General features: G+C 37.1%; 2 protein-coding genes across 7 annotated transcripts in view; both read right to left on the bottom strand.

Annotated features, from left to right (window-relative positions):
- Nucleotides 1–737: 737 nt before the first annotated feature.
- On the bottom strand, nucleotides 738–13,563 carry LOC126746906 (uncharacterized). Its single transcript, XM_050455329.1, has 4 exons — nucleotides 13,119–13,563; nucleotides 12,852–13,069; nucleotides 1,180–1,518; nucleotides 738–1,128 (listed from the first exon to the last, which is right to left on the bottom strand). The coding sequence occupies exons 1-4, from the start codon at nucleotides 13,454–13,456 to the stop codon at nucleotides 782–784; spliced, it is 1,242 nt and encodes a 413-aa protein (XP_050311286.1). The 5' UTR covers nucleotides 13,457–13,563; the 3' UTR covers nucleotides 738–781.
- Nucleotides 13,564–13,811: 248 nt separating this feature from the next.
- LOC126746897 (protein FAM184A-like) overlaps nucleotides 13,812–24,599 on the bottom strand; it is a 115,440-nt gene continuing 104,652 nt past the window's right edge. For 5 of the 6 annotated variants that reach the window (XM_050455305.1, XM_050455303.1, XM_050455304.1 and 2 more), the window contains 8 exons: nucleotides 24,200–24,351; nucleotides 24,011–24,145; nucleotides 23,345–23,950; nucleotides 23,007–23,290; nucleotides 21,886–22,063; nucleotides 21,359–21,836; nucleotides 20,780–20,923; nucleotides 13,812–14,377 (listed from right to left, as the gene is read on the bottom strand). In XM_050455305.1, coding sequence (XP_050311262.1) covers nucleotides 14,020–14,377; nucleotides 20,780–20,923; nucleotides 21,359–21,836; nucleotides 21,886–22,063; nucleotides 23,007–23,290; nucleotides 23,345–23,950; nucleotides 24,011–24,145; nucleotides 24,200–24,351 — 2,335 coding nt within the window. In that variant the 3' untranslated portion in view covers nucleotides 13,812–14,019. Of the gene's footprint in view, nucleotides 14,378–20,779; nucleotides 20,924–21,065; nucleotides 21,281–21,358; nucleotides 21,837–21,885; nucleotides 22,064–23,006; nucleotides 23,291–23,344; nucleotides 23,951–24,010; nucleotides 24,146–24,199; nucleotides 24,352–24,599 lie in introns of those variants that run through there. The other variant, XM_050455302.1, reaches the window with a different exon arrangement.

The raw sequence follows: 24,599 nt of genomic DNA on the forward strand, positions 1-24,599 counted from the left end.
CAGGCATGCAGAGGGTAACGAGGAAGCCAATATTTTGACAAGAAAGAGTTCCGGCACTCAGTTTGTGGGACCGAAACCTTTCTGCGGCATAGGCAAGAGTATTTAATTATATGAGCTTTCAAAAATCGCAAAAGAACTCAGAGAACGCCTCTGGGATGATCATCCGAGGTTGAGACAATTCAAAATGTCTTAAGCACCATCGATTCAAAAAGATCTAAAGCTCTAGTAAGTTTAACTACAACGAAATTACGTATTCTCACAGGTTTTGTGACGCGATATTGTCACGTTCGAGAACACCACAGGAAATTAAAACTAGAACCGACAAGTGAATGCAGATTCTGCGGGAAGAAAAAAGCGACGTCAAAACACCTAGTAACTGTATGCGAAACCGTTACCGGAAATCGTGCCATACATCATAGCCTTCATGCGTAGAAATTTTAGAAGGAATAACATGAAGTTTTGGCAGGAATCATTCCTTCACTAAAGGCACAAAATTTGACTTGAGAGTAACATTGAGCAGTTATTAGAAAGCGACACACAATAGACCTTATAGGTCGCAGTGTAATTTCACCTTTATTCTTATTTAATATAATCTTATGTATCATCAGCTTTGCTTCATTTGCTCTTTTATTTCTTGAACTTGTAATGAAAAAAGCTAAGACAAGAATTGAACTAGAAACCACCTGAGCTAATAAAACACTCTCAACTTCATCTGCAAGCTCTTTAACGCCTCATGGTTCATATCTTATACATACGAAGCCTTTATTGAATAATGCTCAAACTAAAACAAAAGGCCACTAATTTCTACATTAGGAAAACTGTTAACGATTCTCCGGAAGGCTGGCACAGTACACGCCCAAGAAATCCCTCTGGCCTGGTCATTTTTCCTCCAGTTCAACCATGTGAGCAAGTCCGATCGATCATCACAGAACCTGTTGATCTGATTGGCTGTCTTGTAAGGATTGTTAACACCAATGAGGGCGACTCCTCTTTTAGTCGTCGGGTTATAAACAACCTTCCAGAAAAGATCTGGAACTGGAAGAAGTCTCTGAGATCCACTCACGGACAGGTAAAGTTCAGTTTCTACTCCGGTACGTGAGTGAGGCAAAGTGGTCATGTTAAATCCACCTGAAAAAATGACCATTAATAGACCTAGAAGGTGATTTTACAGTTTCATACCAGTCCAGACTTGCAGCTGAGCATTGTTTCTCTCGGCATAGTCTTGCACGTCCTTCTCGGCTTGGTCCCAGTTGAATCCGTTGAAGGTTTGCCATTGAGGCAGCGCGTTCAGAAAGTGGAAAGTGCTGTTTTGTTGCGCTGCGTAAAAGAAATCACTACGGGCAGTCAGGTGACCCCTGGATAAGAAGTAGTTGTTGTTCTGGATGACCGTGGTGCTGGTTGATGATAACCCAAGCAAACCATTGATGGTCACTCTCTGAGTGGCAGTAGTGTACAAGGTGTTAACGTTGTTTAGAGTGAACATGCCTGAACCCTGAGTCCAACTTGGACGTGGAGTACCTGGAAATCAAATTTGGGTCAGTTCTTGTGAGTTTAATAAGCAAGAATGAGCAAGTGTTTATGTGGAAGGTTTTTTTGGATTATTAATAATAATATTATTTGCATGGGTGCCGAATTCAATGGCAGAATGTCAAAAATTCATTCAGTCCTTGTTTTGTAGCTTTAAGCTGGTTCAAAAATTCGAATATAAAATTTTACTTAAATTTTGCGGGTAAAGAAAAATAAATTTCGCGGAAAAAATCCCAGAACAAAGGGCTTACCTGACTGGCTCGAATGGATGTCCTGCAAGGCCTTGCACCGTTTGTCCGGTAACATAAATGCCCAAAAGGGCTCTGCGGCGATACGCCAAAGTACGTGTCAATCAACGAGAAAACTTTGTTGCGGTCACAATTGACTTGACCGGGCGATTGATTCATTACGAATGCCATCCTCCGCGCACTCACGCTTTAGCCTCGATGCCGTAGGGATTTTTTTTAAAAACGCGCACGAGTTTAAAGTTCTTGTAATTTTAGTTAATGGGAAAAATAAATGTATAAAAACGCAACATAAACCGCCCACCAAAATGCATAGCATTTATTTTTTTATTGAAAATATTGAAAATCAAAAAAAAACAGTATAACCATCTAAGTAAAATAAAACAAAATCATTTATAACATAAGCAAGTCAGAATATAATACTTCGCATCGCATTCCAAAAAAAAATTCCCAATGTAAACCAATACCACCAAATTATACCACCACTTTAAACTATAATAATTTTTAATTAAGAAAAGTGAAGAAAAAAAATTAATTTTCATAAATGGGAAGGGGACATAACTTTACCACTGGCCTAGTAAAGACACCCTTATTAGTCTTTATTGACGCGACACGCACTACGCCATCTTTGCCAGGAAAAGTACTTTCTATTCGTCCGAGCTTCCATTTTAAGGGAGGACTTAATTCGTCCTTAATTACCACCATAGTACCTGGGGTTATATCACGGACAATTTTTTGCCATTTTTGGCGTTGCTGGAGAGTATTAAGATACTCCAAATGCCAACGTTTCCAGAAAACCTGATGAAAGTGGATTAAAAGTTGCCAGCGATTAAGTCTTTTAATATTTTGGGTACTTAAGTCTGGGTCTGGAATAGTTGATAAGGGAGATAAAGTGAGAAAATGTCCGGGAGTAAGCGGCAAAAAATCATTGGGATCGGAACTTAACGGTCCTAGAGGCCTAGAATTCAGCACAGCTTCAATTTGTACTAAAAATGTGTAGAACTCCTCATAGGAAAGTATTTGCTCGCCTACAATACGAACTAAATGCGATTTTGCTGCTTTTACACCTGCTTCATGTAATCCACCAAAATGGGGAGAAGACGGGGGGTTAAAGCGCCAAGCTATTTTTTCTTCAGCACTAGCCTTTTCACAAATTCCCAGAAGGTATTTCGAGGCACCAACAAAATTTGTGCCACAATCTAAACGTAAATATCTTACTCTGCCACGACGTGCCATAAATCGCCGAAGGGCAGCAAGAAATGCTTGCGTGGAAAGATCCGAAACTAACTCGATATGAATGGCCTTAGTAGAACAACAGACAAATAAGGAAATGTAGGCTTTCTGAGATTTAGCACCTCGGGCTCTTGCAAGAGTTATAGAAAACGGGCCTGCAAAGTTAACAGACGTGCACAAAAACGGTTTGATTTGCGTGACTCTATAAGAGGGTAAGTCTCCCATTTTGGGAAATATAGGGGTTGGTGCTTGGGGCCTGTGTTGGGCCTATAATCCAAAAATTTTGAGAAATAAGAAAGTGAAGATTTTGCACTCCACAATGTAAGTATTTTTTATGAAAGTCTTCAATTAACAGGGTTGTTAATCGATGTTGTCGCAGTAATAGCAACGGATGTCTTTGATCAAAACTTAATTGAGAATAACTTAATCGGCCGCCCACCCTGAAGAGACCCTGATTATCAAGAAAGGGAGAAAGTTTTTGCAAGGGTTTTGAGCAACGACCATTTTTTATCAAACTCGAAATATCCTCATTTAAACATTCTATTTGTGCATATTTCACAATAATAAGAAGACTATCAAAAAGTTCAGGTTCGTCAAGGGGATACCTATTAAATTCTTTGTTTTTAAATTTTAAAGCCTTAAAAAACGTTAAACAATAAGTCACAATTCTTAGAATTTTCTGTAAAGATGAAAATTTTTGCAATAAACCCTTTAAAGCATGGTCATACTTTATAAGACAAAAGACTAATTTCTTTTCCTCTTTGGATGAAGCTTCGCCAGCCATATAAATGAATGTTGATTGTGGCCAAGCATTTTCTGGCTTGGAAAGCCAATGAGGACCCTTCCACCACAAATGAAAATCATGAAGTTTCGAGGGCAGCAATCCTCTAGAGGCGCAATCAGCAGGATTGTCCTCTGACGAAACGTGATACCAATATTCTGGGGCAACTATTTGCTGAATTTGGGATACGCGGTTGGCAACAAAATTTTTCCATTTATAAGGGGGTGCTTTAATCCACGATAAGGCTACTGACGAATCTGACCAAGCGAAAATTTGAAAATGTACACTGGGGAAAGACTTTAAAACTGACTCAATAAGTTTAGCCAATAGTAAAGCGGCACATAGTTCCAATCTTGGAAGAGTAATGGATTTTAAAGGTGCAACTTTACTTTTTCCACAAACAAGAAAGGTCGAAATTCCCTGAACAGATTCAAGCCGAAAATAAATACAGGCAGCATAACCAATACTTGAGGCATCTCCGAACCCATGAAGTTGCACTGACGTATAGCCACAAAGAAAACAAAATCTAGGGATTTTTAAATGTGAAAGCATAGATAGCTCCTTTTTGTAATGTTCCCACTGAGCCACAATGCTATCTGAAGCAATATCATCCCATTGAAGTCCGTGACTCCAAAGAAGTTGAAGAATATGCTTTAACAAAAAGGTTACTGGTGATAAAAAAACCTAACGGGTCAAAAATGCGGGCTACTTCAGAAAGTATTGCTCGCTTTGTACATTGACTACTAAAAACTTTAATCTTATATGAAAAAATATCTTCAGTAGGGCACCAATGAAGTCCTAATACTTTTAAATACGTATCGTGCTCACCTTCCAAAAAGGAGCGAGACTGATAAGCATCTTCAGGGATAGTTTTTAAAAATTCAATATTATTGCTTGACCATTTTCTGAGCTCAAAATTACCCTGGGCTAAAAGTGTGATTAACTCCTGTTTGGTCTCTAAAGCCTCCTCGAGCGTACTACAACTGTAGGCGATATCGTCAACAAAAACATGATTAAATAAAACATTAGAAGCTTTAAAAAACTTATTTTTACCCTCGATGGCTAGCTGCTGAATACATCGTAGAGCAAGAAAAGGGGCAGAAGAAACACCGTATGTACTCATAAAACTGTTATAAGCCTCATACAAAATGGGATTCTGAATTAAGCGTTTTTCTAAATTTTAAAAACGCCTTTCAGCTAAAGCACGAGATTCAGAGAAATAGGGTTCTCCCTGTTTGAAGGATAGATTTACAATAAAACGACCTGATGGAGTACGTCTTTGAGTGTTTTGAAAGTTTTCCTCTACTGCACGCTCATCTGCGGTCCAAGGAACAACTTTTGGAATTTCCTCCAACTTCCAAAACCTTTGAAGGCAATCTAAGGAATTGTCGAGAGCTGATGTACAAAAGGAATACATTGGTTGCTTAGGTGACAAGTTAATTTTACTCATTAAAACCCATCCAAAAATTGTTTTTAAAGCAATAGGCTCATTTGCGTTGCCTAAAACTTTTCCAGGCTGAAGAATTAAAGGAAATATATCCCCACCTAAGAGAACATCAATTCCACTGGGAATATTAAATTTAGGGTCAGCTAACTGGAGATTTTTAAGATGGTCCCACAAAATTTTAAAAAATGTATGCGGTAAATCTGCACAAATTTGAGGCAGAACAATAGCATCGATAGACATTGAAATTTGTGGCTTGTCTAGCGGGTTAATGGTAGGAGAGGTACAACCTTTTGACGACATACTATTCATTTGATCTACACCTTTTATAGTAATATTACAAAATGATCTTCTCAATCCTAAGCGTTTAAAACATCGCTCGGAAATAAAATTTGCCTGGCTGGCACTATCCAACAACACCCGAATACGGTGTGGATTATTCTGAGCATCCAAAACTGCAATAATTGCGGTTGCCAATAAAACGAATGAGTCGTTATGCATTGAGCTAAAAAAGCTATTAATATCTTGATTTGAGGATAAATTAGGGGCTAAATTACAGGCATGATTTTGAGAAGCCTCTTGATCAGATGAGCCTTTTAAATAATTAGCGGTGGATGTACTAGGTTTAACACCTGGAAAAGGGTTGGACATGTGCGTATTTTGCAAATTATGTCCAAAATTTGGCGCAGAGCCTAGGGTCGCATGGTGCGAGGTACTAGAAGAGGGCTCTTCTAGTACCTCGTACTAGAAGAGCCTAGTACAGAAGTAAAAGAGTTGTCAAAATGTAAAAGTGTATGGTGGCGTGATTGACATGTACGGCAGACAGATTTTGAATTGCATTTCGAAAAAGTATGGGAAGTACTTAAACAATTTATACAAATTTTATTTTGTTTGGACATATGATAGCGCTCTTTTGGGTTCTTTTGAAGAAAATGTGAACAGTTTGATAATGTATGAGCCAATTTACATATTTTACATTTTAAATTAGGCTGAATTGCGGTCGAGTAAGCATTAACATGAGTTTTATTCTTACTTTTTAAGAAATTATAATTTTTTTGCATATCAAATGAAGAATTTGCTAGTGTTTCCAAAACTTTACAATGATTGTTTAGGAATATTCGCAGATGACTATATGTGGGTATCTCTAAATGGCCATGAGCAAGCTCAAATTTTTGTATAAGTTCTGAATCTAACTTTTGCAAAAGTAAATTAAATAAGACAAAGTCCCAACTTCCTACTGGAAACCCCAACAATTTAAGAGCTTCGAGATTTTTTGAAAAAATGTCTAAAATATATCTCAAAGCCGCATGAGGTGGCCTTTGAGATTTTGTTAAGGAAACGACGTTTGTTATTTCATTCCAATAAGTATTGGCAAGAATTCTTTTATTTTGATACCTATTTACCAAAGTATCAAGTGCGATTTCATAATTGTCACTAGTTAGTGGTATATTTTTTATGGAAATATTTTTTATGGGTTCACCTCGTAAAAAGGTTAATAGATACTGAAATTTTTCGGTATTTGAAATACTGGCTTGATTATGTATAAGACTTTTATATAAATCAAAAAAGGTGGGCCATTGCTTAAAGTTGCCATCAAAAATGGGCAAAGTTAGTTTAGGCAATTTTGCATTAAGAGTCTGAGCTTGACCAACAAAGTTAGAGACATTTAAATCATTAGGTTTTACTTCCAATTTGATTAATAACTCTTTTTGAACAGTCTTTATAGAATAATATTGGTCATCGAACTCTTTTCTAACATTCTCCTCTACTTCTAACTGCTCTTCTTCCATATCTTTATGACTTATTATAGCAAAATGGTAATTTTCGAAATAATTAAAATATTTTTGCAAATCATCGCAATGCACTTGCCAATTTCTTTCTAATTTTTCATCCCCCATACAATTTATTGCAAGTTCATAAACTTCCCTTAATCGATTTACAACAACAGAACGTTTAATCTTTAAAACTTCAAGTTTTTCTTGTTTATTACTCATTTTGCTTATTTAAATAAAAAAAAAAATGACTTAATTAATGCAGCTAAATTAAGTAAAATTTTTTATGTCAATAAGGAGAACAGCCAGTTGTCAGTACTAGTTTTAACCTTCAAAAAAAATTTTTAATTTGAATTAAATCTTTAAAAAAATAAAAATAAACAAGCATTTGTAGTGCCTAAATTCCAAAACAATAAAAAACTGAAAACGTAGTTGGAAGAATGCGAAGCACCTTCAAGGCCACGAACAATGCTCGGTAACTTGGCTATTTTTGGTTTAATAATTAGGTTTACTAGTAAATAATATTTTCAAAAAATTACAAATGACTTTGGTGTTTTGTCAAAAATTGCGAAATGTATGCTTTATGGAATGGAAAATACACAGTTTTGGTGTTTAATTAAAAGACAAATAATTAAAGTAACTTTTTAATTAATTTTGCCATCAAACAAGGTTCAATAAATAGAATAAAAGCTGAATAAACAATTCGGCTACGAATGGACCAAAAAAATGTTTTGTAGCTTTAAGCTGGTTCAAAAATTCGAATATAAAATTTTACTTAAATTTTGCGGGTAAAGAAAAATAAATTTCGCGGAAAAAATCCCAGAACAAAGGGCTTACCTGACTGGCTCGAATGGATGTCCTGCAAGGCCTTGCACCGTTTGTCCGGTAACATAAATGCCCAAAAGGGCTCTGCGGCGACACGCCAAAGTACGTGTCAATCAACGAGAAAAATTTGTTGCGGTCACTATTGACTTGACCGGGCGATTGATTCAGTACGAATGCCATCCTCCGCGCACTCACGCTTCAGCCTCGATGCCGTAGGGATTTTTTTTAAAAAGGCGCACGAGTTTAAAATTCTTGTAATTTTAGTTAATGGCAAAAATAAATGTATAAAAACGCAAAAGTCCTATTACAAAAATAAATATTAATCTAAGCTGTATATTTTAGCATTACCCTTATTTTAACATTATACTTTTAATAAAAATAATAATAAAAAAAAATAGATATAAAAAAATTCTGAATAGCTAATAATGTACTCAATAAGAAATAATCACTACATACATATTTAAAACAATTATAAAAACCGTGGCAAAACACAAAATTACCCAGTGTTGATCAAATACCATGTAAAATCTTCCATAATAACCTAAATATTTATCTATTTCCTTAGAACATTGAAAGGCTAGAATTAGTAAACAACAACTTTGTTTGAGTCCAACATGTGCACAGGGGCAAGAGGGGTGTTTTGTTTACAAATATATTTGCCGATTCTCTGTTGTCAAGTCGACGCAAATTTCCAACGGAGGAAATTTTTAGCTATATTTTAACAACCATTATAACGTTAATTTAACTTATTTGTGTTGTATTTTATAGGAAAATTTAAAATAAAAAGTTTAAATACTACAATTAACCTATTTTAAGAATAAATATAATATCCTTAAGCCAAAAAAAACAATTATTGACATTATTATCCCTAAAACTGCTTCTAAAAAATTTGAAGCGACAACACCGAAGCTTAAGCGCCTGAGCCATACGTGTAGTGTCATCTGTCAAACAGCTTTTTGTTTATTTTCGGGATTCGTGTATTTTCTTTAATTTTCGGTTTCAAAAGGAAAAAGGCCACATTTTAGTGTTTTTTTAAATTACTAGGATGGGAAAAACTTGTGTCGTTTGTGCCGCATCATGATAAAAAGGTGATTCAAGCCGATCTTTTCACAAGTAAGTACCGATACTTTCATAACATCACATCATGGGGTAACCATCATCATAAACGTAGAATAGGGGATCTTATAGATAAACCTAATAAAAACTTGAATGTGAAAGTGTGCGTAAAATACCAAAATATTTATATTTTTAAATCTAAATATTTTTTTGAACATATTCATCTATCAATAGGCTATAAAAAAATATAAAACTAGAATTTTGTCCCTGGTTTTATTACAGGATTTTATGTTTTTTTTTGTTGTTTTGGCAGAAAGAAGGCATACCTAATACCCATGTACCTATCTATGTATAGTTATGTTTTTTTAATATAGACATTAGGTAGATAGATGCAATTATTAATTTTTTATTGCCTTTAAAGAATTTTGAAATTTATTTAGATATTGATATCTATGTATAAAGTTAATTTTGTCTTTCCCTAAAATTTGGTCGATAATTTTTTTTTGTTTTATCACATTGCAACTTACAATAATATATATAGTAATTGGCACCACATATTAATTCATTACTGTAATTTTTTTTGCTTTTTGAATAAATATCAAATACTTATCATAGACTGCCTAATATATACCCAAAGGGAACAATGGATTTCATTAATGGAAATCAACACAATTAACAGAACATATTTGTTTGTTCAGATCACATCCTTAGAAGTGATTTCTTATATAAGGAAGATAATATTATCAGTAGCCAGACTTTATTAAAAAAATCAGCTCTACCTCAAAGGTATTTTTTTTTTAAATATATTTTTCTAGTATAAAAAAATTGTCAAAAAAAGGATTAGTGTTACTCATATAAGCTTTATTTATACCTAATACTTATTAAATTAGGTATGTATGTAAAACTATTTTTTTACGAGGATTTCTGATGCACTGGTTAAAAATACAGCAGCCAATAATTCAATTAATTTACCAAGTGATTTACCCTTCAAAGCTGCAGGGGTAGCTTTCCTGAAGAGTGCAAAAACTTTCTTTTATGCTTCCAAAATGCTATATAGTACAAACAGTGAAGCTAATATAGACAAGTATGGATAATTAAAATAGATTAATATTCTTGATACACCAAATTTTGTATAATTACAGATCTGATCATTCATCATCAACAATAACTGCATCTGAGATTAAAAGTTCTACAGTAACCGTGGGGTCTAGGTCAACAATTACTATTTCTCATCCAAGCCGTTTTTGTTTAACTGCTACACATTCCCTGACTCTGCCAAGGAAAAGGTAAAAATACGCTCAAAATAGACTACTAGTTTTATGCCATGTATCATCCTATTCTATATATCTTATTTAAAAGTGATATAGTATTTTATTGTGTTATATTTGTTTAATTAAATGCAATTAATCAAATGTCTGATATTACAAAGATTCTTTATAATAACATACATTTTATTGATCAATTGGATTATTATAATACATTTTTTTAATTTTTTCTTTTTAATTTTGGTAATACTATATTTTTATGTATATTATTCTAGGGTAAAATCAAAATGATATCCTGAGGACCTAAGTACTGATTCCACCGTTTCAAAAGCTAAATCACTTGTTACCAAATTATGGAAAAAAAATAAAGAACAAAAAATTAAAATTCGAAGATTGCAATAAACAAATTTGCCCCAAAGAAATTGAATTAGATGTCTCAAGTCATTATTAAAATACTTAAGAAATAATAACATGATTTTCGAAAAAGCCCAACATACTACATATTTTATTTGACTTGTAAAAGTACTTGTTTGTATATTACTACTAATAAACTAATCTAATCTATTGTACATAGTCTTTATTCTTAGGTAAGCTTTGTTTTTTAGTATAAATTAATATGATATAATATTTGGTATTAGGTATTATATAGGTCACTGTTAAATGTCTCAAAACCATTGTACAGGCTAAATACTCATAATAAAAATCTTATAACCTATAAAAAACCTGCAACTACTTCACAATTTGAACATCCTTGTAGTTTTAACTCTTTCCGCTAAATCAATACCGTCCCTTTGAAAAAGTCAGCACCATAGAAGTATATATTATGTGATATAAAGTATGTGATGTAAAACTGAGTTTTGTCCAATATAATAATAACAATAAAATTTTGCAAAATGTTAATAATTTGTGTCTTAAAACTTGATTTATTAAGAAATCTATAATATTAATAAAATATTTAATTTCCAGAAAAATGCTTTGACAAAAATGGTGCCTTTTATTAGGACCTTCCTCTAACGAAGTCCGTTAAAAAAACACATAAATAGCTCATAAATGGTAATATTACTTATACTCAAACTCTATAATAATTAATAAAAATTTATCAGGTAAATATTTGTTGACGCCGTTACTGGTAGAGAGTGCTTGTATCAGTGGCAACAACAATGCGATCGAGCGGCGTTGCGATGCCATTACCGTTTTCTCGTTTTTTCTTACTTTATTTTCATTTATTTAAAGTTAATATTGACTTCGATATAGAGTATTTTATCAAATTTATTTTAAAAAAATGCTTGATATTTTATTAAAGGGGAGCAGTAGTATTGTTTTGAGCCTTCGGAAACAACTGAAAATTTTTATGATAGTATAAAGTGATTTTTGCCATTTATCTATAAGCATTTGGCATCATTGCATCAGAGATGTTGCAAGCAAACAAACCTGTCCATAGTTCCACGGCATGCTACTTCTAGTCTTTCAATGTTCTAAGTCTATTTCGAATATATTATAGGATATTTATTTATTTAACATCACTTGTACCTACATAAGAACAATCTATTTTGCCTGAAATTTCTGAAAGGAATATTGAAAAATATTGTTTCAAGCATTTCAGAGCAAAATTTTTGACCATGTTTTTAGGTCCAATACCCTCCGAGCATCATCATATACATGGTCATTGGGAATTCCCATAGCAAGTTTGTATAAGCACAACCCGATAAATTTATTTTTAACTCTTTCCAGATCATTGCAACTAATCATATAAAATGGGGACCGTATTAATAAGGCATATTCCAACTGTGACACAACTAAAGACATATAAATTTAACTTACATTTACCCAATATTAAAGAATTGCATTTGGCAATAGACTTTTCGTTGAGCCTATGTAGATCACTCTGCAATAAGATCGTAAGAAGATACCTCGTACCTATAAAACTTTACGTTGTCAGCAAAAACCAAAAAGTAACTGTTTCTAAAATAAATATTAACGTCATTTATGAATATGAAGGTGAACAGGTAAAGGTGAAGAAGTAACAATCACATGACTTGATCTTGCATTACTGATCTTTGACTGTTGAGTTCTACCCCAGAGAAAGTCCCCAAACCATGCTGCTATAAGATTGGAAAAATCAAAAACATCCAGCTTCCTGAGTGGAACAGCATGATCGACCCTGTCTGTGTAAGTAGTACCCACCTAAAGAAAGAAACTTAACAAGCTTCGCTGAAATACCAACAAGTTTGTCAATGTAAAAAGCCATATGCTGCTGGTTAAGTAATTGTTCTTTACTATTAAAATATAATTGGTCATAAATTAGATTATTTAGGAGTTTTGGAATGGCAGATTTTAGACAAAAACCTTTAGGAGATTTATAAGATTTAAAAATAGGTACATTATGAATATGCTTCCACAATGCTGGAAACACTGAGTCTATAAATATGAAATACTGCATACACTTTTTATCAGAAAATAATTTGGCACATCATCGGAGCATAAACTAAGTTTAGGTGGTAATTTTAAAATTTTATAAAAAATAAGTCCTACAAATAAAACCGGATTTGGGATGATCCCTCTCACCTATTGAGTTCAATTATTGATGAATTATTATTCTGATTAATACCATCATCACATTTACTACCTATTAAATAAATTAGAGAAAGAGTGAGCATGAGAGCTAACAAATGATAAAAGGAAAATAAGAATATTGCTTTTTACCTGTTATTTGCTGATTAATGGCAGGAATCAAGTCATAATAAGAGTAAATAGTAGTTTGCCTTGCTGCATCAAAGCAAATCAGCATTGTCCTTGCAAACCTCGAGGTGGTTATAGCAAAACCGATTTCTGCCTCCCTCCCACCGGCCTCACATGTCCTCCCTGTATATCTTGAGCTAGATACTGGATTGGCTGAGCACCTCACTTGATTCCAAAGGTACCTACCCATTATAATGATTAATAAATGAATATTTTGAGATCGTTTCTCACCTGGCATTGTTCACGATAAACCTGGTACCGCTGACACAGGAGGCGGTGGCCACCTGTAAAGTGGTACTAGCGCCATCCAAAACCAATCTACCACCAGGACAAGCAAAATCTATAGTTTCTCCAGCAGCGAAAGTGATGGTGCTCCGACCTGCTCCAGAAGGATACACGAAATTGCTGTTTCTTACCAGAAGTGGGGCTGGTGTGGTGGCGAAAGGGTTGATTTCACATGCTACAGCGGTTAGGTCAACAGAAGCGGTGTTGTCTAGACGTAAGTCTTGCACTGGCGTAGCAAAACTAGTTGCAACACTGCTTAAGAGCACTGTGAGCAGCAGTAACATTTTTATGGTGAATACAGTGGCAGATGCTATTGTCGATTTTTTTCAAATATTTTTAAATATACATCTGAGATAAGAGATAAAATGATGTGTTAATACCTATTTTCCTGATGCTTTAAGTATCTTGACACCAATGAGTACGTAATAAATTTTTAGAAATGTAAACACAAATTTGGGGTTTTTTAATAAGGTGACGTACTAGAGATAAGTATTAAGAGTCACAGTAAGATACATTTTTTGGATAAAAAATCGTTAACAAAGCTGCTAATCTATGAAGAGCTTTAAAGGATAACTCCGAGGGTGGCTAGTTCAAAGCTCAATGAATATTCACTTTTTTTTTTTTAAATAAAACAGTCCATTCTGTACAGTTATGACGTTTATTTGTAAAGACAAACAAAAAGAAATATTACAAATATATATAAAATAGCAATAATGCAGTAACTTATTATCTAAAATAGTAACACAATTTCACCCAGAAAAAAAAAGAGTTTTCTTTCAGGCAGTTTTCCATATAATTCTCGTTCGATTCCTCGATCCTTACACGTAAACGCACCAAAAGCACCACCTCAAGACTCATCCTCACCCTCTGGTATTGTCGGTGGAATGAAGATCGGTCCATTCTGAGTCACCAGCCCTGAGCTCTCCCCAGGGTTGATCTGTAAATAGTTCGACCTTTTGGACATCTCACCTCCCCCATCTCCTCTGAAAGACTCTGCGTCTTCAAAGTCTTCCTCTTCGATGGAGGGTGGACCTTTGAGGTGCGCCTCCAACTCCATCAACCTCATTTGGAAGTAACGTTTCTCCTCGTTTATGCAGGCGAGATCTTTCTCTTGTTCGGCGATCACTTGCTTCAGATCAGATATGATGTTCAAGTCCTCTTGGCGTGACTCTCGTCTTTCGTAACGTTGACGTACTTCTTCAAACCTGAAAATGAGTGGAAAGTTTAAAGGAAAGTGAGTGAATGACTGAGTAAGTTTTTAGCATCTCTCTTTTATCGGGTTCTTCAGCCCTTGGAATGACTAGAGGTCAGCCTGGCAGAAGTATCGCCTTCTTCCTCTTTCTCCAAGTAAGAACATATTGCTTCTATAATTTTTCAGTAGATGAGTTAGGTGCTGAACTCAATGACAGAATGTCAAAGATACATGTATCAGGAATTTTATGACTTTCTTCGAACTTTAAGCTCAGAAGGCTATTCTTGATGTTAAGATTCCTATAACGGGAGTGAAATAAAGAATTCTGACTTGAATTTGAGAACCTCTCGACATTCTGTAATTAAACCGGATAAGGTATATTCCGTCATTTAATCTTTGTTTCTTTAATTGGTCAAATTTTGTTGAATGCCGAATTCGATGGCAGAATGTTAAAGTTGTATATACTAGGAATTATATGAACTCAAAAGCAAAATATGACATTTTGATCTCCATTTTCTCACCTCTGGAGATTATGTTATGGAATCTGATTAAATAAATTTTGTTATTCAATGCTTGTTTTTTTAATTTTTTAAATTTTTTAATTTTTTAATTTTTTTAGTTTTTGGGTACCGAATTGAATAGCAGAATGTCAAAGTTCCATATACAAGGAATTTTATGACTAGAAGTCGAATTTTAAACCCAAAAAATGTCGACATTTCTATAATGGTAGTAAAGTGACGCATTTTGACCTCGATTTGAGCATCTTTGATTTTTTTGGGTGCCGAATTCAATGGCAGAATGTCAAACTTTCATAAACCACAAATTATTCTCAATGTTGAAATTTCTGGAATAGAAGTGAAGCTTTCTATATTTAAACACTTTTCGACATTCTGTCATCGAATCTACTTTATTATTTATTCTGATAAAATAAATTGTTTGCATGCCAAATTCTATGGCAAAATGTAAAAGTTACATATACTAGGAACTCCGCCTGAGACACCGCAGGGAAAGGTGACTTTCAAATGAACGCAGAATGCGCATACTGTCATTTGATGATCGGCCACTTGCAGTGCAACAGAGAATCTCAAACCCACAAGGAGGAGGTGACACGCATGCATCAGAGTGAATTCATATATCTCCCCTTGCACGCTCCCGTGTTGACTGAGGCCGGGCCCTAGGGAAGTTCGCCCCAAGCGATAGCGATGTAACAACTGGGGTCTTAGGGGATTTTCCCCAGGCCGTACCGTACTATCTTAGCCAGTATAGGGGGCTGCCCCATCATCTTTCGAAAAATCCCGGGTTATGTAGTAGTTATGGTGGCGCCTGGGCAGGACCCTGCTGCGCAATCCAGGGGATATAATCGCGGTCGCGAGTCCATAACCTTATGAGAAGTCAGCCTGGTCACATATGGACGCGGGGTTTTGAAAGAGGCTTACGCACCGTCTGATGCATCCAAAACATGCGCAACTACATTTGTACTACTACGTCACTTTTTAAAAAGAATCTCTATCTAATTGTCAGAATCACCCCAAAGTAAAGAAGGGAAAGAAAAGCCAATTAATTTGGAAATTCCTGTTCCCACTCATGAAGAAACTGATGGAGAAATACTATCAGGAAACGAGTTGGAGTTGCTAGGTTCAAGCTTCGAAGTGGAGACGGTTGTTAGTGACCAACTCAGTGGAGGCGTTCAGCCACCGCAGGGAGGGTCGGACCTCGAAGCCAAGGAAATGAGGGAAAAAGGCCGCACCGAAAGGAAAAAGCGGCAAAAAAGGGAATATAAAAACAGGAAAAGTGAGAGGCCAATAAAGATGACACCCGGGCCGGGCTCCAGGCCCAGTCAGAGGGAGGCCCTGCCAGCCACCCGTCTACTTCTAGCAAAAAAGAGGAGTGGAAGAAGGTCCGAGGGCCGGGGACCAAAAGGGATACAAGAGTTGACCGCCAGAACCGGTCAAGAGAGATATTCCGCCCACGGGACACCCCAAGGGCACCAGACCGTCACCAGCAAGCGCCCTCGGAAGGACAAAGAAACACCATCGGAAAGAATAAACAAGTGGCCAAACGAAGGATGGCTTTGGCAAGTCTCTTCTGAAAAGGGAAGACGATCCAGAATGGCTATCCACGGAATCGCCCACAACGGGAATATCCGGCAGCTACAATTCCGCTGCTTCAAGGGCGGACCTGAAGGTAGTGATCAGGTCAGACAAGGAGGATGGAACTATCACTGTGAAGAAGGCGGAGGAGGGAGATAAGAAGGCACCTCATCTCAGAAATGAGACGAACGTTTGTCGGCCGGTCGGGGATCTCGTAGATGTCTCTTCGCTTTAGAAACTCCGGTAGAACAGAGGTGGGGTTTTTCCTGGTAACAGTTGACGAACGGTCGAGGGATTGGCCGCTAAATGGTTGCCGCCCGCTGGTGAGGGGAGATCAGAAGTTCGGGGCTACCCGGGCAGCAGACGTTCCCTGGCCCATGGAGGTAGCCTTCATCCTTAGGAGCCAGGAAAAACCAGAAATCTAAGAGACCGTAGAATTCCTCTACCATCATAATATTATAGAGGGCCTTAAAGTCCTCACATCAGGAGGAACCTCCCGGTTCCTCCTTATGTTCTATGAGCTTCCGGATCAGTCGGTCCGATATGGAGAAGTTGCAACAGGCTGGGTGGCAACTCTTCCACAAGCTGAACATATTATGATGACAAGGTATATGGTGACACCCTGAAGGTACTGTCGGGTAGAAGGGAACCAGTATAGACAGTTGCAACGTCGTCAAATTCTATTGGGTCTGGCCGGCCCAAGCAATAATAGGAGCTAAGGCTATTAATCGTCCGCTTTATCAAGACCGTGAAATGGAGCAGATACTAGCAAATCAAGTTAATTTAGCTAGACTGGTTAATGTTGTGGTTGGCAAGAAAAGAGAGCTTGTACTAATTCAGGAACCTTACTGCTTTAGGGATCAAATCAGAGGGCTAAAGGCATCCAGCCTAAACAACTACACCTGTGCCCAAATCAACACAGGAACACGTAGGACGTCCAAGGAGCTGCAGGTTATACCGCTGACCCAGACCGGCTTCAAGGATGTCACAGCGGTCGTCAACGAATACTGTGTCGGTGAAAGTAACCACAAGTTAATTGTTGCAAGTTTATATCTGCCGTATGACGTTACCCAATAACCCTTTACGGAGAGAATCGTTTCTTTAGTTCGGAAAATTAGGAAGTTAGATCTTCCGGCAATTATCGGAAGCGATGCGAACGCGCATAGTATGGTATGGGTTGATACCAACGAAAATTTGAAAGGCGCTTCTAGAATATCTCATTTGCGAAAACCTCGATTTCGCGAACAAGGGCGCGGAACCTACTTTTGTGAATTGCGGCTGAAGGGAGGTGATTGACAATGGTGAAACGTAAACAAATTAGGTGACTGGAGAGTGATATAACATCAAATAACATAACCATGTCCAGATCACAGAATGATTCCATTCGACTTAAAATCAAAGGAGGTGATCGCATTGCTCAGAAGAAATCCAAGGACTACGGCTGGGCTACCTACAAAGAAGGCCTTTCCAAAAACTCAGGTGTGCCGATACTAACCAGAGAAGATTTAGAGACAAGGGTAAGTGAATTAGGTATCCACTACTTAATGAAGCCTTTAAAGCAGCAGGTCCTTTTTGAAAAGAAGGTGCCCGCGAGGTACCATGGTGAAACGACGCACTCGCTAAACTCAAAAGGGAGTCTACGAGGGCCCACCACCGAGCACTTCAGGGAGGATCTCAAGAGGCTTGGAATGAGTATAAAGAGATGAAAAAGCGCTCTAAGAGGTGAGAAAAAACAAAAGAGCTAGCTGGTAAAGGTTCTGTAGTGAAGTGGAAATGATGTCCGATTCTGCCAGAATAGTCAAACTTCTCAGTTCAGATAGGAGACGTAAAAAAGGTTCTCTATAGGTATGAGACAGCTGGACAAGGACTAAAAAGGAGACACTAAAACATCTCCTCGAGACTCACTTCCCAGGAGAGGGCGATACGGCTACGGATCCGGTCGAAAACCATCAGGAGATTGACTGGGGATTGGCTGAAGAAATAGTGACCGAAAGCGGTATCAAATGAGTAGTGAGTGAATTCTGTCCATACAAGGGAGCTGGGCCAGATGGAATTATCCCAAAGATGCTGCAGTCGAGCTTGGATTTAATCCTTCCTCAACTAAAGGATATTTTCCAGGCTAGCCTAGCAATGGGCTATGTCCGACGGCATGGAGGGCAGCGAATATCGTCTTTATTCCCAAAGGGGGCAAAAAGGACTACAGCCTGGGCAAGTACTATAGGCCCATCAGTTTAAGGTCCTTTCTAAAGAAAACTTTAGAAAGGATGATCAATACATATTTAACTAAGGTGATTCTGAAGGCAAATCTACTCCATACAAATCAACATGCGTACACAAAAGGGTGATCTACTAAAACTGCTCTACACACGCCGTAGTTGAAAAAGCAGAGAGAACCATTAACAATAATGAGATTGCACTAGCACTCTTCTTTGACGTTGAGGGAGCATTCGATAAGGCGAAAATCAATCAGATCTGCGAGGCTCTACAGATCAGGAGCATACCGGCTTTATTGGACCATTTGGTTAGGCAAGAGATCAAGTACCTAGGCGTGTACCTGGACAGCAAGCTAACATGTCACCGAGGCAGTCAATAAAGGAATCGCCATCTTGTGTCAACTTAACAGAGTAGTTGGCAGGAAGTGGGGTATAAAGCCCAACATCCTGCATTGGCTATATACTGCTGTAATCAAATCTAGAATAGTGTACGGCTCGGTGGTCTGGTGGACGACAACAAACCTGGTCTCCAAATGTTCAAAAACTAGCTAGACTGCAATGGCTCAGCATTACAAGTGCGATGAGAACCATACCAGTGACAGCACTTAACATCCTCCTGGACTTGCCAGAACATCCGCTGTGGATTTAGAGGGAGGCACTAGCAACCCATGTGGGGATGAAGGATAGCGCCACATGGTAGCATCGTCCCGGGGTAGCAGGACATACATCTATAACCAAACGGATAGAGAAGGAAATGCCAATTCTGTTGCCACTCAATGCAAAGCCAGAGGACACTGTGTGGTTAGGATTGTTCTGTTGATTGTTGATTGGAAGGTTTGTTCGAGGTTGACGTAGCAAGCAGGGAAGAATGGCCCAACATAGACTTCGAAAGAATTTGCAAATATAGTACACGAGATTCAAGAATGGCCCACAAAGGGCGGTCAGGAGGTGGAGTGTATCTTGGCGATACCTATCAAGGACAAGGTTTCTCACTTGGAGAAAGTCAAAACTCAGTTTTTCCAGCCAAAGTGTTCGCCATTCTCGAGGTGGCCAATAGGGAAGAACTATTCAAGCTATCCAAACACCCAGGATTAACTCCAAACTGGTCCAAGAGTGCAGGACACGAGTGCTGGAAACATTGGGTAGGAGGAAGAAGGTTCGAGTGTGTTGGGTTTCCGGACACAGCGTAGTGGAGGGCAATAAGCGGGCGGATGAGTTCGGATCAGCTCTCCCACCGATTAGCCCCGAACCCTACCTTGGATTATGTAAAAGACACATTTCCCATATCTTAGACGAGGGCATGGGAAAAGACCAGAAAAAACTGGAATAGGAATAGCGGTTGTCGACAGACCAAAGAACTGCTATCAAGTCCAACTAAAGCTAGGATAGCGTTGCTGCTATTTCGGCACAGAAGGATTATAGCAGACCTGACCGGAGTTAGTGCAGGTCACTGCAGACTCAACCGACATCTGCATATATTAGGCGTGGTTCCCAGTCCGCTGTGCCCTATGTGTGGCCTGGCGAAGAAAACTACATATCATTTTATAGGAGGATGCGAAGGATGGGCTAGGATCAGGAGAAAAACCATGGGTGCTCCGTTCCTGCCACGAGAGGATCTTAACTGGAAATACCTGCTCTTCTTCATTAGGAGAACGGGTCGCCTGCTAGTCAGCGGTGATGACGGGGTTTCAAAGGTTGGTTAAAAGGGACTTTTAGGCCTATCTGCCAGACAATGATGGGTGTTGAATTCAGTGGCAGAATGCCAGAATTGCTATTGTAGGATTTAACATCTTTTCACATTCTGACATCAAATTTAAGTTGAATTATCTAAATAAATGAATCATTCCAAAGAGTTCTTTGTCCTAACAATCCTGACACCTCTTAAAACTCTATCGAATTCGGGGTTCCTTACAGCCTATAGAACCTGCCAAATTTATTGTGCGGAATCATTTAATGGTCACATGATTCTTTACTATTCCGTACCTAAAATATGCTCAGAGCAATTATTAGTTTACACCGAAGACTCAGGATGCTCTTTTGACGTCGATTTGGGCACCTTTCGACACCCTGACATCAAATTTACGAGAGAATCCACTCAAAATCTTAACTTACAATTTGGTGAGGCAGTTGCACTTCCTCTGTAGATGATCGATGGTCTCTTGGTTTTGCCTTTGTGTGGACATTAGTTTTAGTCTGAAGGCCTCTCTCTCTTTATCCCTTGCCTCCAGGAGTTGGCCAATGGTCTCGTGTAAGCTTCTATTAGAAATGGAACGAGGAGTTAAGGTTTTTTTTATTACATAGCCAATTGATAACATGTATTTTTAAATGCATTTGAAATGCAATCGTTTCATGAGGAAATGCAATACATTTGATGAATTTGGGATAATGTGGGTCTGGAAGAGGTAAAATTGAATTTTTTTTTGGAAGAATACTATAGCGAAAAGCAAAATAAAAAACATGAAAGGAAAATTCGGCTATTTGTTATTAATGAACATAAAACTGATCACAATAAATAGGATAGTTTGGTAAATGGAATTGGAAAGGATGTATGATAGAAACGGAAAAATTAGTACTACAATGGATGGGTTGGCCCATGTTATGTCCTCAGTACATCTACAGAAAAGAAGACAAATAACCATGTTTTCATAATGTTAGATACACCGAATAAAAGACATAAAATCAATGATTTACCTAATTTTTTGATCAGCTTCATTTTTAACCTTGGCCAGATCATCGGCCTGCTGCGCGATCTCATGATTTAACACCTGAATCCCACCTTCAAGGGTTTCCACGTTATTCTGTAGATCATCCACTGTAGACTCTTTGCTCTCCAATTCGTTCTTTAAAGCATCTATTGACTTTAAAAGTTCAATTTCTCTGGCAGTATGGGATTTTTGTTGGGTATAGAACTGTTCTTCTAAAGTTCTATATTTGGACACATATTCATCTTCTACTAATTTAATCGCCTCAGATTTCTGATGGATTAAGTTATCCCACTGAGCATCCAACTCATTTCTGTGCTGCTCTACTAATAACTCCATTTTATGCTGGGCATCTTTCTCGACCTGCTCCTTCACTTGCTCCAAGTTCATTGAAACATCTGAAATTTTTGTTTTCCAATGGTTTTCTAACTGAGTCATTTGCTCTTGGTGTTCTTCGTTGATTTTTTCTGAAATTTTAACAATTACTTTTGAGCACTTACAGTTATAGGGCCCTACCTAACTCCACCTCATGTTTCAACACTAATTTTTCATAATTTTCATGGTGGGTCATGTCAATTTTATCCATTAGCCTTCGGAGCTCCATGATGTCTTTATCAGTGTTCGATCTCACTTCCACTAGTTCATCGTGATAGTACTCGTCCTTCTCATCTAATGCTTTCTTCAATGATTCTATCTAAGAAATATGTAACTATTAATTGTAGAGTAATATTAATTCAGATGGTCAAATATAGAAGAGCAATTGACCGATTGTGATGCTTTTAGACTGTCTTAATAGAGGAATTGTTCTATGGAATCTGGAGATTTTCAGGTATTTTACTGTGACTGAGCCGCAGAGAAACAACATAAGCTGGGCAAAAATTGGAATTCAAGAATTGTTGATGAATCGCTCTGGATGTTGAACGATATTTGTAAAACGTTCATTTCTCCATTAAATTCAGCTGAATTTACATTTTTCTCATTTGGGTGTGAGTGGAAGAAGGTTGCCCAGAGGAAAACGCGTTCGTTGGGTTGTCAGCTGAGTAAAAATTAATATATATTTTAAGAAGTTCTGATGAACTTTTTTCTCATTAACAGTTTTTGAGACATTTGGGTATAAATGAACGAAGGTTGGCATGAGATAAACACGTTTCACAGGTTGTCAAGTGTGCAAAAATTAGAATAATTCAAGATATTTTGATATATCGCTCTGAATGTTAAACAATATTTGTAAAACAATCATTTCTTAATTAAGTTCAGCTGAATTTACATTTTTTCCCATTAACGGGTTTTGAGATATTTGGGTAGACGCAGGTTGGCATTAGATAAACACGTTCTTCAGATTTTCAAGAAGTTTTGATGAATCGTTCGGATATTTGTAAAACACTCATTTCTCAATTAAATTTAGCCGAATTGAAAGGTTTGTGGGATATTTGAATATAAGTACGAAGAATGGCAGAGACAAATATATTCATTGGGCTTTCAACTGGGCAAACAGTGAAATAATTTTAAAAATCTTGAAGAATATTTTAAAATTCTTATTTCTCAATCAAACTCAGTTTATTATCATCATTAATAATACCTGACTGTTGAGACTCTTAACAAAACAAAAATCTTTACCCGATAAACATAATTCTTACCTCTTTTAAGCATTCCTTCATATTTTCCTCCCACTGATTCTGTCTCTTCTGAAACTCCTCCTCTTTCTCCCTCCTAATAGTCTCCATTGCACAAAACTTCTCTTCATTGTGGATCTGTTCCATTTCGTCCTTTAATCTTGAACACTCAGTCATCAGTTTCTCCTCCCAGTACATGGCGATTTCGGTCCTTTTCTGGTTAAGGGTTTCCTTTAATTTCCTTTCCTTATCCACCAGTTCCTGCCGGTGCAGTCTCTGGCTATGTTGTAGGTTTTCTTTTTCTATTTCTGTGAAGAAAGAGAATATTAAGCATGAATTTTAAGGAAATCGCTAAGAGTTACCTATAAGGTTAAGCAGTCTTTTAGTCTCAGACTTCAAGCTGGCTTCAGCTTGGAGCATTTGGTCCTGTTGGTCTCTCATCTGTTGCAACGTCTTCTCTTGTTCAGACGTTCTGTTTCGAAGCTGTTGCACTTCCATTTCGTAAGACTTCAAAGCCTCCACTTGTCCCAGCATTTTTTGTGCCTCCTCCATTTTTTCTTCGGCTTCTTTGTAGGCTGTCTGTAGTCTTTCTTCGATGAGTTTCTCCTTGTCGTTCAGTTTTTTTTTGCAATTTTGCTGCACTTCTCTCAGCTTCCACTCGAAGTCGTTCAGGAGCTCTTGCTCCTTTAGTATGTTTACTGTGCGTAGTTTTTCAAAGTCTGTTTTCCATTTTTTCTCGATTTCCTCTTTTTGTTTGGTGGCTGCCTCGAGGGTTTCCGCTAGTTTTCTTCTCTCTTCATCTCGTTCAGTTTGTAGTTCGATGTATTTTTTCTCTAAAACTTCTTTTTCTTCTTTTAGGTGGTTAATTTGGGATTCTAAGGTCTCGATTCTGATTTTTAGGTTATGTATCACGCCCTCCAGTTCGCTTATTTTTGATTGGGTTTCTATTTCGTATTTGCTGTGTGATTCTTAAGTAAAAAAAGAAGGAGAAATTGAAAAAAAAAGAAACAGTGTTTTCAAATATTTACCAGTTTTGGTATTAATTTCCTCCTGCAGTTCCGTATTTCTTCGCCTATAGTTGTCCATTTCGGTTTCCAAGAGTCGGATTTTTTGCCTGATGGAGTCAGATTCTTTGGTGGCTGCGTTAAGTTCACCCTGAAGCCCTAGGATTGTAGGAAATTCATGAATTTCTGAGAGAGTTCGGATGATTTACTTACGGTCCATTCCGGCAGATTTGGAGAAAACATCCCTTTGGAGTTCCTCCATTTGGAACCTGAGTTTGCTAGCTTCAGCATCTCTAGCTGATAGTTCCTTCGATAAGTCATTCAGCTGGCTTTGGAATTTCGCTTCTTGGTTTATTAAATTCTTCCTAAAAAAAATTAAAATTTATTTTTTCTGTATATGTTAGGTGGTGATTATGAGTTGTTATCGATGAGTTGTATTGGATACAACAGGCTACAAGCCCAAAAAGGTATCCTCAAACTTATCTAAACTAACTTAAATATACTATTTTATTAAGAATCATATAAAGACTAAATGGTTAAGTACATAAATCGAAATAATTTGAATATAAAAGACTTAAAAAAAAGTAATTTTTTAATCCTAAATTTCTACATT

This window comes from Anthonomus grandis, chromosome 18 (assembly GCF_022605725.1).
Source record: "Anthonomus grandis grandis chromosome 18, icAntGran1.3, whole genome shotgun sequence".
Classification (NCBI taxonomy): domain Eukaryota; kingdom Metazoa; phylum Arthropoda; class Insecta; order Coleoptera; family Curculionidae; genus Anthonomus; species Anthonomus grandis.